This window comes from Hyla sarda, chromosome 5, assembly GCF_029499605.1.
Source record: "Hyla sarda isolate aHylSar1 chromosome 5, aHylSar1.hap1, whole genome shotgun sequence".
In the NCBI taxonomy this organism is placed as follows: domain Eukaryota; kingdom Metazoa; phylum Chordata; class Amphibia; order Anura; family Hylidae; genus Hyla; species Hyla sarda.
Window position 1 is genome coordinate 291589427 of NC_079193.1, and position 13538 is coordinate 291602964.

The following is a 13538-nucleotide window of genomic DNA, read 5'->3' on the forward strand; positions in this document are numbered from 1 at the left end:
GTTAAGGGTTAATAGCCAGGAATGGAGATCGCCGCATGCTGGCTTTTAGAAGCAGCCCCTGCCTACAATGGAGGGTATTGCATCAGAAGCCCCTCTATAGGTCCTTATTGGCCCCATTAAGTAATAATCTGATCTGTGGGTGCATAGTGCTGCCGATTCTTAATGGGTTAAACACTCTGATAGACAAAGGATTTCACCTTCTTACACTGTTATGGTCATTCAGATCATAGTTAACGGATTTTTTTTTCCCCTCGCATTTTTTAATTTATGTACCCACAGTAATCAGAAGTGCTGTATATTTGCAATGTAAAATGAAGGCAATGATGAGGGTTCAGCAAAGTAGTAAGAAGTAGAAGTGTTTTATTTAAGTTACATAAAATAAATATCCTATTTTTACATACAAATAGTAAAAGTTTTTGCTTCTCACTTACGAAGCAAAGGTTTTTTCCTAGCCAAGCCAGTAGTTTCTTCAATTTTCTCCACACCTTTAGATTTCTTTGGAGTACCAGTCATAGTATTTTTAATACTTGAGAACAAGCCCTTTTTGGGTTTTGGTTCACCGATGGCAACAGAAGACACACGCTTCTTACTTTCATCAAGTTGCACCTGCAGTTCTGTCACTGAAGCCTCCAGCTGTATAGCTCGCTCTGCCAGGTTCTGGAGACCTCGGATTTCCTGTTCCTGTAAAAGGCAATTTGTTTGTTCCCTTATCCTAGCCAAGAACATTTAAATGGATTTTCCAGCAATAGCAAAACTGAGCTAATTTCTTTAAAAAACAGCACCACTCCTGTCTCCAGGTTGTGTGTGGAATTACAACATGGCTGTATTCACTTCAGTGCAACTGAGCTGCAAAACTACACCCAACCTGCAGACAAACATGGTGACTAGAGATGAGCAAACTTACAGTAAATTCGATTCGTCACGAACTTCTCGGCTCAACAGTTTATGACTTTTCCTGCATAAATTAGTTCAGCTTTCAGGTGCTCCCGTGGGCTGGAAAAGGTTGATACAGTCCTAGGAGACTCTTTCCTAGGAATGTATCCACCTTTTCCAGTCCACCGGAGCACCTGAAAGCTGAACTAATTTATGCAGGATAAGTGATCAACTGCCGAGCCGAGAAGTTTGTGACGAATCAAATTTACTGTAAGTTCGCTCATCTCTAATGGTGACGTTTCTTGAAGACATCAGCTCAGGTTTTTTCTAATGTGATTACACCTTAAAGGGGTTATCACACAAGTACAGTATACTGTACATATTTGATGTGCAGGATTTTATACTGCAGATTTCAATGTAACCAAAATGACAACACAGCTTGAACCCTGCACATCAAATCTGCCAAGACTACTGTACGTGTGAATAGCCCCTTAATGTACATACCTTGATTTTTAAATGCTGCTTCAACATGTCATTTTCTTCAGTCAACCTCCTTCCATTCAGATCAGCTTCATCCTTAATGTTCTGTATCTGCACCTTCAAGCCAATTATGATCTGTCAGAAGAAAATGGAAGTGTATTACCTTTACTACTCTAATAGATCCAGTCTTACAATATTGGCTGCTATAAACAGGGCAAGAACAGCAACATCACAGCCATTGTACTGCTCCATTATCCTAGTCTCTCCCACATGGATAGAGAGATTTCTTCAAGATTCTGGTATTTCTTATAATGCCATAAAGCTAAATATTTAGTATAAGTGGAAAAAAAAGTTAAAGCATTCATTTAGGTTCTCTCTTGCTGTGCGGCAGGAATCTAGTTTACAACTTTAGTCAACAACATATAATTCAGTTATGGCTTCAGTTAAATATCCTATAACCTCCCGTTAACCCTTTATGATCCTCCCCCGATCACTAGTTTCAAAAATACATCAGAAGGGCATTGTATGAAGGAACTCCAGTAGTTCACAAAGCTGACATATTGTTAGTGCTTTAGTGAAGGAAACTAACTGTACAGCTGATATGGATGCTTCTGTGCCTGAATGGGATGTTCAAAGAGTCTTTAAGTACTTAATTCTTACAGGAGCATTGTAGAACTAGTAGCAATGCCAAAACAGTACACCTAATTTGTTTTCCACTCCATGTTACATGTAGGCACAGGGAGGGCACAACAGGGATCCAGACAGCCAAGCTGAGGTACTACCAAAAGTTTGAATTTTGAGGATAGAATTTTACTAAAGAGATCTTTACCTTTTCTTTATCTTGACATCGTTTGGTCAATGCCTCCAGGGCTCCAGAGGTAGAATCTAATGAGGGGGAATGGAACAAACCGCATTAGCAAGTCACTCCTGATAATTATACAATGTAATACTATAAAAAAATATATATGTTTTTTCTTCAAATAATTTTTTTTTTTTTAGAGCTTGATCCCTAGAAAATGCAGAGGGCCTCTAGTTGCAGCTTAAAATGTACCCTAACTGGCTAACAATTTCAGAGCTGCCAACGCTGCTGCTTTTTCCAGATTTTGTGCCATGCTGTCCTAACAGATGAGTGACTGATGCAGGACACCTCTGCGGTCACAGATTGTCTGAGTGGGTAGGGGACTGAACAGTACAAAACTTGGAAAGAGCAGAGACAGGAGCATTGGCGCAGCAGCTAGTAAGGGAAGTATAGCATAATTTTATATCAGGCAGGAGGCCTCGCATTATATTGTAATTCCTTGACTGCACATGCTTAGCAGCAAAAATAGTAAAACGTTTCATACATTTAAAGAAAAACTTTTAGATACATAGGCATAACAGTTAGCCAATGAGAGAAAAGCCCAGGTGGTAAAAGGTCCTGAATAACGGTTATAATCTTTCTTTGCTGCTGCTTCGCAGCTTAAGATGAGTATTTAGTCCTCTGTTTTCCTCATTCATTGAGTAAAATATAAATCCCATTCTTATTCATACAAGTATTCTTATATTTTCTGCTATTATATGTTCATTGTCTTATACTCCATATATTTCTTTTCACACTCTTACATCTTTTTACCTTTACCAAGGCTTTCCATTATATACTGTATTTATTTATACCCTTCCGATAATATATTTACCCGTTCTGTCTCCTCTTATCCCCGTTACCTTCGGTGTTTCCTCCTGTGTGTTCCGTCTCTCGCCGCTACCGCCGCCATTGCTGTGACACAGAAATCTTTTCCCCTTCCTCTCCCATGTCACGTGACTTAGTTGGTCATCAACTAAGCCGTTCCCGCCTTCTCCTTTCACTCGTTCTGAGCGCCATCAGCCAGCACTACCTCTAGCTATTAGTCCTCAGTTTTTCTGACTAAAATTCTCTATTACACGGTATTGTACTGCCCTAGTGTTCTTTTTAAGACAGCAGTTTATACTACAATATATTTCTGTTTTAACCTTCCGTGATATATTTTTTTACCTCATAACTCCCTCACATAACGGAGGGAAGTCCTTGCTCTATAAATATTCCTTCTAAATTGATTTTCTTTTATTTATTTATTTATTTAATTTATTTTTACACATACATACATATTATATACATACACAAATACCTAAATTATATATATATACACATACATACACACACATACCTAAATTACACACACACACACTATATAAATTCTATACACACACACACACAAAATTATATAAATTCTATACACACAATTATATATACACATACACACTATAAATTATATATACACACACACACATACTATATAAATAATTATATACACACACACACTATATAATATAAATATTATATATATATATATATATATATATATATATATATATATATACACATATATACATATATACACACACACACACACATACATTATATAATATAATTATATATGCACAATATATAAATATATTTTATGTATACACACACACAATTATATATACACACATATACATAATATAATATAGGAAGGAATATCCGCAGCACACAGGTGTCCGTAAAAATAAATAAAAAAGTGATTTATTTCATCAAAGCAAATGAGTGTCACAGAACTTAAAATATTAGATCTCTCTCGATCTCGCTCTCCTAATTTTATTACTGGTGATCAAATCCATGACCTGGTTGATCAGTAGCCAGATTGGTCAACTCAGCAGTATCATCTGCTATGATCTCCATGTAGGAGACAATTGCCATGTCGGTTGCCCAGACTAACACGCAACTTTCTTCTCAACAAGGGCAAACCGCGCATAAATCTCAGAGTCACTCCAAAAAGAGGCCATATAATAGACGACCCTATTCATAATATTTGGGTCAAGACAATTTTGAAGACGTGCATCCATCATGCAGTCACCATTCAGATGCCCAACTGTTGCATCCTCGACTCTCTACCCGTGAGGAGGAAATAGATATACGGTGTGAAAAAGCCTGTAAACGTGCTAAACCTAACTTTTCATGAATTTTCTGCAGATGACTGAGGAATACTTTGATTTCTCAGAAGTAGATGACCCTTCCTATAATCCAATGGAATCGGAAGGAAGTGATACCAATTTTAAAGAAACCAATGTTTGACTCAGCTGTCCTTGACAGCCCTTTCTTCAATCTATCCCTTATACAAACACCCCAGGTCAGGTGAATGGGCTCCAAGCCCTGAGGTTAAGAAATTTATATTTCATTGGATTAGAAAAGGCCAGAAATAAGCTACGGGCAGAATGCACAATGCCTTCACTCTCCCTCAATGCTTGCTGCTCAGACACCAGAAGTGGGCCCTATTTTGTTAAGATACATACAAACGTCCAGCAAAAAAAAATAAAAAAAAAATAAAAAATCATGCCTGCCAGGACATTTTTATTGTCTAAAATTTTAGATATTACGGAAGCAGCCAACACTTCTAACACACCAATTGATGTTCCTACCCATAGAGGGTGGGCACACAGAGCCATGTGCTTATTTGGCAATGTTAACCAAGCTTTTTATACAGAAAGGAGTTGTTCCATACTCCTGAAACTTGAGCCTCAGCTGACACATTTGGCAGCTTCTGAACCATCAACCCCATCTGAAGGGTTTTTGTTTGGAGAGAGTTTCATAAAAAGGAAATCTCTAAGTATGTTGGATTATTTTCAGGCTCAAACCGTTTAAAAAAAAAAAGTATTTTCTAATCAGGTTTTTGGATGGGCTGAGAAAAGTCAGGGCAGTTTTCCCAGCCGGGCCCCTCAATATAGAAACCAGTATAGAGGCGCCCCCCCAACAACAACAGGACAGACCTGTCTATGTCCCTCCACCACTTTTCTTCCCCTATCGGGGATGCCTTTGGAGGGCAAGATGTTAGAGGGGCGCACCAAGATCCAGACCATCAGGTAAGTCAACTTTCCAGTGGGAGGAAGACTCCTTCATTTTCCCTGAATTGGGAAATAATATCTACCGATCACTGGATTCTTTCTACAGTAAGGGGTTGTCAAATAGAGTTTATGTTCAACCCTATACAAACTCACCTACCCCATCCGATTCAACTTTCAAAAGGAAGACCAATCCTTAGTAAACTCTGAAATAGAAGACCTTTACTCAAAAAATGCCATAATCCAGGTTTTATCAGCAACCTCTTTTTGGTAAAAACAATGGCGGTCACAGACCACTCATAAATTTAGCCCCTTAAGGACTGGGGTTTTTTCCATTTTAGTTTTTTGCTCCTTGCCTTTAAAAAATCATAACTCTCAATTTTGCACCAAAAAATCCATATGAGGGCTTATTTTTTGCACCACCAATTCTACTTTGTAATGAGGTCAGTCATTTTGCCCAAAAATCTATGGTGAAACGCAAAAAAAAAAAAAAATCATTGTGAAACAAAACTGAAAAAAAAACAACAACCCAGTTTTGTAACTTTTGGGGGCTTCCGTTTCTACGTAGTACATTTTTCGGTAAAAAGGACACCTTATTTTAATCGTATGAACCTACAGAATAAAGAGGATACCCTACTTCTACAGTTTTGATTTGGTCGTACTTCTGGAAAAAAAAATCATAACTTCATGCAGGAAAATTAATATGTTTAAAATTGTAATTTCTGATCCCTATAAAAAACTTAATTTTTCCGCGTATGGGGCGGTATGAGAGCAAATTTTTGGCGCCGTGATCTGAAGTTTTTAACGGTACCACTTTTGCATTGATGGGACTTATTGATCGCTTTTTATTCATTTTTTCATGATATAAAATGTGACCAAAAATGCACTATTTTGTACTTTGGAATTTTTTTGCACGTACGCCATTGACCGTGCGGTTTAATTAACGATATATTTTTATAATTCGGACATTTTCGCACGCGGCGCTACCACATGTTTATTTTTATTTACACTTTTTTTATGGGAAAAGGGGGGTGATTCAAACATTTAATAGGGGAGGCGTTAAATGATCTTTATTCACTTTTTTTCCACTTTTGTTTGCAGTGTTATAGATCCCATAGGGACCTATAACACTGCACACACTGATCTTTTACATTGATCACTGGTTTCTCATAAGAAATCAGTGATTGATGATTCTGCCACTTGACTGCTCATGCCTGGATCTCAGGCACTGAGCAGTCATTCGGCGATCGGACAGCGAGGAGGCAGGTAGGGACCCTCCTGCTGTCCTGTAAGCTGTTCGGGATGCCGCCATTTCGCCGCGGCTATCCTGAACAGCCCACTGAGCTAACCAGCATACTTTCACTTTAGACGCGGCGTTCAACTTTAAACGCCTCGTCTAAAGGGTTAATAGCGCGAGGCACCACAATCAATGCCGCGCGCTATTAGCCACGGGTCCCGGCCGTTGTTAGAGGCAGGGCCCGACCTGCTATGACGAGGGGCCACGCCGTGGCCCCGCATTATAGATCGGGAGCGGACACATGACTTTCTAGTAAGTCATGTGTCCTTAAGGGGTTAAGGATTCTGAACAACTTTGCTAATTATCGCCATTTCAAGATGGAAGGCCTCCATCTCCTCAGAGATCTTCTATAACAAGAAGATTGGTTGATCAAGGATGCCTGATCAAGGATGCCTACGGCTCACTGTTCCCATCCACCCATCACAACAACCCTTTCTCCAATTCTATTGGAGAAAAAAAAAAAAAAGTTATATAGATAGAGCTAGAGATATCTATATACCTTTATTTTCTCCAATTGAATTGGAGAAAGGGATCTCTCTCGATCTCTCTATCTGTTCCAAAGAAGAAAGTGGCACTCCTAGAGCTGTGTATAGGTGCTCACTAGCTAGGGTCCCGGCTCCGGATCCTCCACAGATATTCCAAAGATGCAGTGGCACTCAAATAGTGAAAAAAGGTGAATTATTCATCTTGAATGTGCAATAAAGGTGACGTTTCGGCTGCCATTATCAAGCAACTAGTGTTACAGCTTCTGGCTTTTTATGGTCACGCAGGACCTTGTGATCAATTAACCAATTAGATATAAACATTGTAGAAAAGTGCATAAAAATACATAGATGTGAACTACGACATACATGGGTGCTAAAGATGCATACATATGAACCCTGGCATATTCTCAGATAGTCAATGCATGCAATAAATATATAAAAATTACAGTGCATACCATATACAATCTCCGGTGCATGGTGCATGACGTGTAATGAGGTGGGCGGAGGGAGGCGGGACACTCGCCGTAGATAGTTTCGGAATCCATTAGCTGTTCAGCGTGGACGCTAGGATGCTTCCCGGGTCCGTCCGCAGGACTGGAAGTGACGTTACGCTCTGTGTAGTCAGATGACAAGTCATGTGATGCCCGTTACTGTGGAGCAGAGAAGCTCTCCTCAGCGCATGCGCTCTGCGTACCTAGAGGGTCATGGTGCCATCTTAGAAGTGGGAAAACAGTGCCCTTTTCTCAATGCTTATCCCCACAGCATTCTTCTTGCAAGGTGTATTGCACAGCTGGTCCGGGGGGGGGGGGGGGGGGGGATGCTGACTGGTTACTGGAGACCCCTCAAGAGTCCAAAAAACCAGCCATCTCTGTCGTTACCATAGGCAACACACAGAGAATGGCTTTGGTGCTAACCTTATTTCCGAAGAAGTGGTCTTTTGTGGCAAATTAACGGTCAAATTAGGCGGTGTGTTCTTCCATCACCTGGCCCATCTCTATATAAAAGAGAAAGAGAAAAATTTTAAAAACCTTGTTGGTTATAACAATCCTTACACATAAATGACGCTATACCAGAGTCTTATACTTTACAGATTTCATGTGATATCTTGAAAGCCACATTGAGCCCTCGTGGCTTCAAGGTGGTAGATCCACCATAATTCCTTGCGTTTCAATTTGGCAATACGACTGCCACCATGTTTTAATGGTGGTACGTGGTCAACGATCGTAAATTTTAAATCCTTTTCACTGTGCCCCTTTTCTAGAAAATGTTTAGGTACGGGCAGATCAGCACGGCCTTTACGGATAGTGTAGCGGTGCTGATTTATCCGTGTTTTTGCACCATTACTAGTCTCCCCAACATATAATAAATTACATGGACATTGGAGTACATATACAATGAAATCAGTGTTGCACGTAAGATAGAACTTGATAGGGAATCGTTTTTTTTTGTAATAGGATGTACAAATTCGTTACTCTTGTTCATAGAAGAACAATTTATACAAACTCGGCAAGGAAAGGAACCCTTATTCACAGTTGATAAAAATCCTTGTGTTGACTTCTGGACACTGACATCTGCCTTCACTAGGCGGTCTCGTAAATTAGGAGATCTCTTATATGACATAATAGGGGGATTATTAAACTCAGGTATGTAGTTCATCCCTGTACTCAAGATATGCCAATGTTTCCTCATGATATTTGATATGTTGGTAGATCTGTCTGAAAAGGTGGATATGAATGCAAGTGGCCTGTCATCCCTACCCTTTTCTTTCAGTCATAGTAGCGTTTGTCTATCAAGGGTTAAAGCCTTGTCTTTTGCTTGCGTCACCAATTTCTTTGGATAACCTCTATGTCTGAAATTTTCCATCATGTTTTGCAGTGCTGGCAGTACCCGCTCATCCAAGCTGATAATGAGTTTGGCCCTAACCATCTGACTCACGGGTAAGGCTTTAACCATGCTGCGAGGATGGTTACTATCGAATCGCAGCATGGAGTTGCAATCTGTTTGCTTGACAAATAAATCAGTCTCTAAATGATTGTCACTAATGTACACCCTGGTATTCAAAAATTGTATACTGTCACTAGAAGATGTGATGGTGAAATGTATATTGGTGGTCATAGAATTCAGAACAAGGGTGTACATTAGTGACAATCATTAAGAGACCGATTTGTCAAGCAAAATAGATTGCAACAGATTGCAACTCCATGCTGCGATTCGATAGTAGCCATCCTTGCAGCATGGTTAAAGCCTTACCCGCGAGTCAGATGGCTAGGGCCAAACGCATTATCAGCTCGGACAAGCGGGTACTGCCAGCACTGCAAAACATGATGGAAAATTTTAGACAGAGGTTATCCAAAGAAATTGGTGACGCAAGCAAAAGACAAGGTTTTAACCCTTGATAGACAAACCGTACTACGACCGAAAGAAAAAGGGTGGGGATGACAGGCGACTTGCATTCATATCCACCGTTTCAGACAGATCTACCAACATATCAAATATCATGAGGAAACATTGGCATTTTTGGAGTACAGGGATGAGCTACATACCCGAGTTTAATAATCTCCCTATTAGGTCATATAAGAGATCTCCTAATTTATGCGACCGCCTAGTGAAGGCAGATGTCAGTGTCCAGAAGTCAACACAAGGATTTTTATCAACTGTGAATAAGGGTTCCTTTCCTTGCCGAGTTTGTATAAATTGTTCTTCTATGAACAAGAGTAACGAATTTGTACATCCTATTACAAAAAAAAAAACGATTCCCTATCAAGTTCTTACGTGCAACACTGATTTCATTGTATATGTACTCCAATGTCCATGTAATTTATTATATGTTGGGGAGACTATTAATGATGCAAAAACACGGATAAATCAGCACCGCTACACTATCCGTAAAGGCCGTGCTGATCTGCCCGTCCCTAAACATTTTCTAGAAAAGGGGCAAAGTGAAAAGGATTTAAAATTAACGATTGTTGACCACATACCACCATTAAAATGTGGTGACAATCGAATTGCCAAATTGAAAACGCAATGAATTATGGTGGATCTACCACCTCGATACCTTGACGCCATGAGGGCTCAAATGTGGATTTCAAGATATCACATGAAATCTGTAAAGTATAAGACTCCGGTATAGCGTCATTTATGTGTAAGGATTGTTATAACCAATAACAAATTTTTTCTCTTTTATAGAGATGGGCCAGGTGATTGAAGAACACTCCGCCTAATTTGACCGTAAGGAATCCATGTGGACTTTTTCTTCTCCAGTCTAGTGTTGGACCTAATCTGTGGAGCGTTGTACCTGTATCAACAGATGCCCTCTGCCACAAAAAAAACACTTCTTCGGAAATAAGGTTAGCACCAAAGCCACTCTGTGTGTTGCCTATGGTAATGACAGATTGGACTCTGGAGGGGTCCCTGGTAACCAGTCAGCCCCCCCCCCCCGGACCAGCTGTGCAATACACCTTGCAAGAAGAATGCTGTGGGGATAAGCATTGAGAAAAGGGCACTGTTTTCCCACTTCTAAGATGGCGCCATGACCCTCTAGGTACGCAGAGTGCATGCGCTGAGGAGAGCGTCTCTGCTCCACAATAACGGCCATCACATGACTTGTCATCTGATTACACAGAGCGTAACGTCACTTCCGGTCCTGCTGACGGACCCCAGAAGCATCCTAGCATCCACGCTGAACAGCTAATGGATTCCGAAACTATCTACGGCGAGTGTACCGCCTCCCTCCGCCCACCTCATTACACCTCATGCACCTGAGATTGTATATGGTATGCACTGTAATTTTTATATATTTATTGCATGCATTGACGATCGGAGAATATGCCAGGGTTCATATGTATGCATCTTTAGCACCAATGTATGTCGTAGTTCACATATCTGTATTTTTATGCACTTTTCTACAATGTTTATATCTAATTGGTTAATTGATCACAAGGTCCTGCGTGACCATAAAAAGCCAGAAGCTGTAACACTAGTTGCTTGATAATGGCTGAGCGAGTCAGCCGAAACGTCGCCTTTATTGCACATTCAAGATGAATAAATAATTCACCTTTTTTCACCATCTGAGTGCTACTGCATCTTTGGAATATCTCTATCTATCTCTATTCACTCGCCTTCCCTTTGGCCTTTCCTCAGCCCCATGGTGTTTCACAAAATTGATGAAACCCGTAGTGGCTCTTCTTCGCTCTCAAGGAGTTTGTTTAATAATTTAGACAACATACTCATTATGGCCTCCTCAAGTAGTCAAGCTTACCTACATATGATTTGGACGTTATCCCTGTTGACCGATCCCTGTTTTATCGTCAATTACGACAAATCTATCCTAATTCCGTCCCAAGAACTAGAATTCTTGGGATTCCTGGTCAATACCTTCGAAGAAACTAAAAAACTATTCCCAAAGAGATTCGATCCATATTCAAGGATCGGATATCTTTTTGCTATAGCTCAAGTCGTAGGTCTCCTTTCGGCCTCTATTCAGGCCTCTATTTCAGGCTCTTTCCAGCCCCATTGCATTACAGGGCTCCACAATGAATGAAGATTTAACACCTATGAGAAGGTCTAGGATATTCAGAAGAGATAGTCTTTGGTGGCTTCAACATATTCAAGAATGGAATGATCTTCTCCTGTCCAGATGTTATTCTGCAATCAGACGCCAGTCTTTCCGGCTGGGGAGCTCACTACGGTTCCCTCTCCAAGGGGGGGGGGGTCAAATGATCCCCTTCAGAATCATTACTCCACATCAATTGTCTCAAACTCTTAGCAGATTTCTTCGCTCTAAAGAGCTTTTTTTACGAGGGCCATGTCACAATGTCGCATTCTACTTCGCATGGACAACATTTCTGCTGTCCAATATAAATTGCCTGGGAGGAACCAAATCAGAAGTTCTTGCCAACATGACAAAATGTCTAGGCAGAAATGCCAAATATCGAGACATTATTCTAAAGGTAGAATATCTTCCTGGTTTATCCAACATTGTTGCAGACTGGAATTCTTGCTATCGTGTAGATTCCAGCGATTGGAAACTAGATCCTCTAGTTTTCCCAACAAAGATTTCCTCTGGTGTCCCCTACATCTGGACTTATTCACTTTGACTCAATCGTCAACTCCCTCTATTTTTCAGTTGGCGCCCGGATCCGGAAGCCATGGGAATGGACGCTCTTTAATCTTTACCTCCTTAGACGCTGTATGCATTCCCTCCTTTCAATCTCCTTCCCAAAGTCCTACTTGAAACTCTTCCACAGAAATCAACCATTGTTCTCATCACTCCTTGGTGGCCAACCCAATCTTGGTTTCCCCAAGTACTCAGCATAGTCAGATTTTCAGAGAATCCTTCCTCATTCTCCATATCTTCTTCTAGGCCCATTGAACAATACTCACTCTTACTGTCTCGCTTCAACTTCCTTTTTTTAAACTGTAGTTTTTATTAAAGATTTTTCATGTATACAAATCCAAGCATAAACCATGGAAAAAGAACACTACAAGGGTCGAGGCCAAGGAATATTCAGCAGAACAAGTAAAATCAACCAACAAGGAAGGCCAAAACTGTCTAGCAAGGTAGCAGGACAATCCACTTAAACTATGAACGTCAAGAGCATAACATGTAAGCGTCAATCAGTAAAATTGAACATGTCGTCATCTGCTGACTGCAATGCACCAGGAAAGAAACAAAATATAAAACCTGACAGACCACAAACACTGGAAGGGGGAAGACACACAAGGACAAACCGTTTACAATGACACAAGGAGGATTAGGGAAAAGGAGGGAAGAAAAGGAGAAGAAGAAAAAGGCAGAAAACCAGGGCAGCTGCCTATCAGAGAAACTATCCTAGGGTTCCCAGACCAACTGGAAATGAGGGAGAGAGTTATTCAAGGAGGCCGTTAGGAATTCCAGAGAACGGATCTCTCGTATCCTGACAAGCAAATCAGACTCAGGAGGAAGGGTCTTCCAACCCTTAGCGACAAGGGTCTTAGCTGCTAAAACCATATGCATGAAGAGTTTAAATGGCCGCTTAGAGTAGGGTGAGTGATTGAGAAGATAAACTAGAGGATCGAAAGGAACCAATTGACCCAGAACTTAATGCACTAGCCTTTGCACCATAGTCCAGTAAGCCCATATGAGAGGACAGGACCAGAATATATGAAGGACCGTACCCAACTCCACAGCGCCAGCACTGAGGGGGGATATCTGGATTCAGCCTATTCAACAACTCCGGAGTATGATACCAACCCATGAGCAGCTTATATTGGGTTTCTTTGTAAGCAGTACATATAGAGGCCTTAGAGGCTCGGTCCCAAATAACCTTCCACTGAGGAAGGGAGATGGTCGTATTAAGAGCAGTCTCCGAGCGGCCCATGTAACCCTGTGACACATGGACACCCTCAGGGGGCTGGAGTAGTAAAGCATATGTATCAGAGAGTAGGCCCCTCGTCTGAGGTCCACCCTGGCACAATCTCTCGAACCCAGTAGGTTAGGAGACCACTACAGAGCCCAATGTAGTCAACATAAA

General features: G+C 40.8%; 1 protein-coding gene across 3 annotated transcripts in view; it reads right to left on the reverse strand.

Annotated features, from left to right (window-relative positions):
- Window positions 1-349: 349 nt before the first annotated feature.
- The window catches only part of LOC130272700 (kinesin-like protein KIF20A), a 96150-nt gene continuing 82961 nt past the window's right edge, over window positions 350-13538 (reverse strand). For all 3 annotated transcript variants that reach the window (XM_056518564.1, XM_056518565.1, XM_056518566.1), the window contains exons 17-19: window positions 2183-2238; window positions 1378-1488; window positions 350-681 (exon numbers count right to left, since the gene is read on the reverse strand). In XM_056518564.1, coding sequence (XP_056374539.1) covers window positions 424-681; window positions 1378-1488; window positions 2183-2238 — 425 coding nt within the window. In that variant the 3' untranslated portion in view covers window positions 350-423. The remainder of the gene's footprint in view (window positions 682-1377; window positions 1489-2182; window positions 2239-13538) is intronic.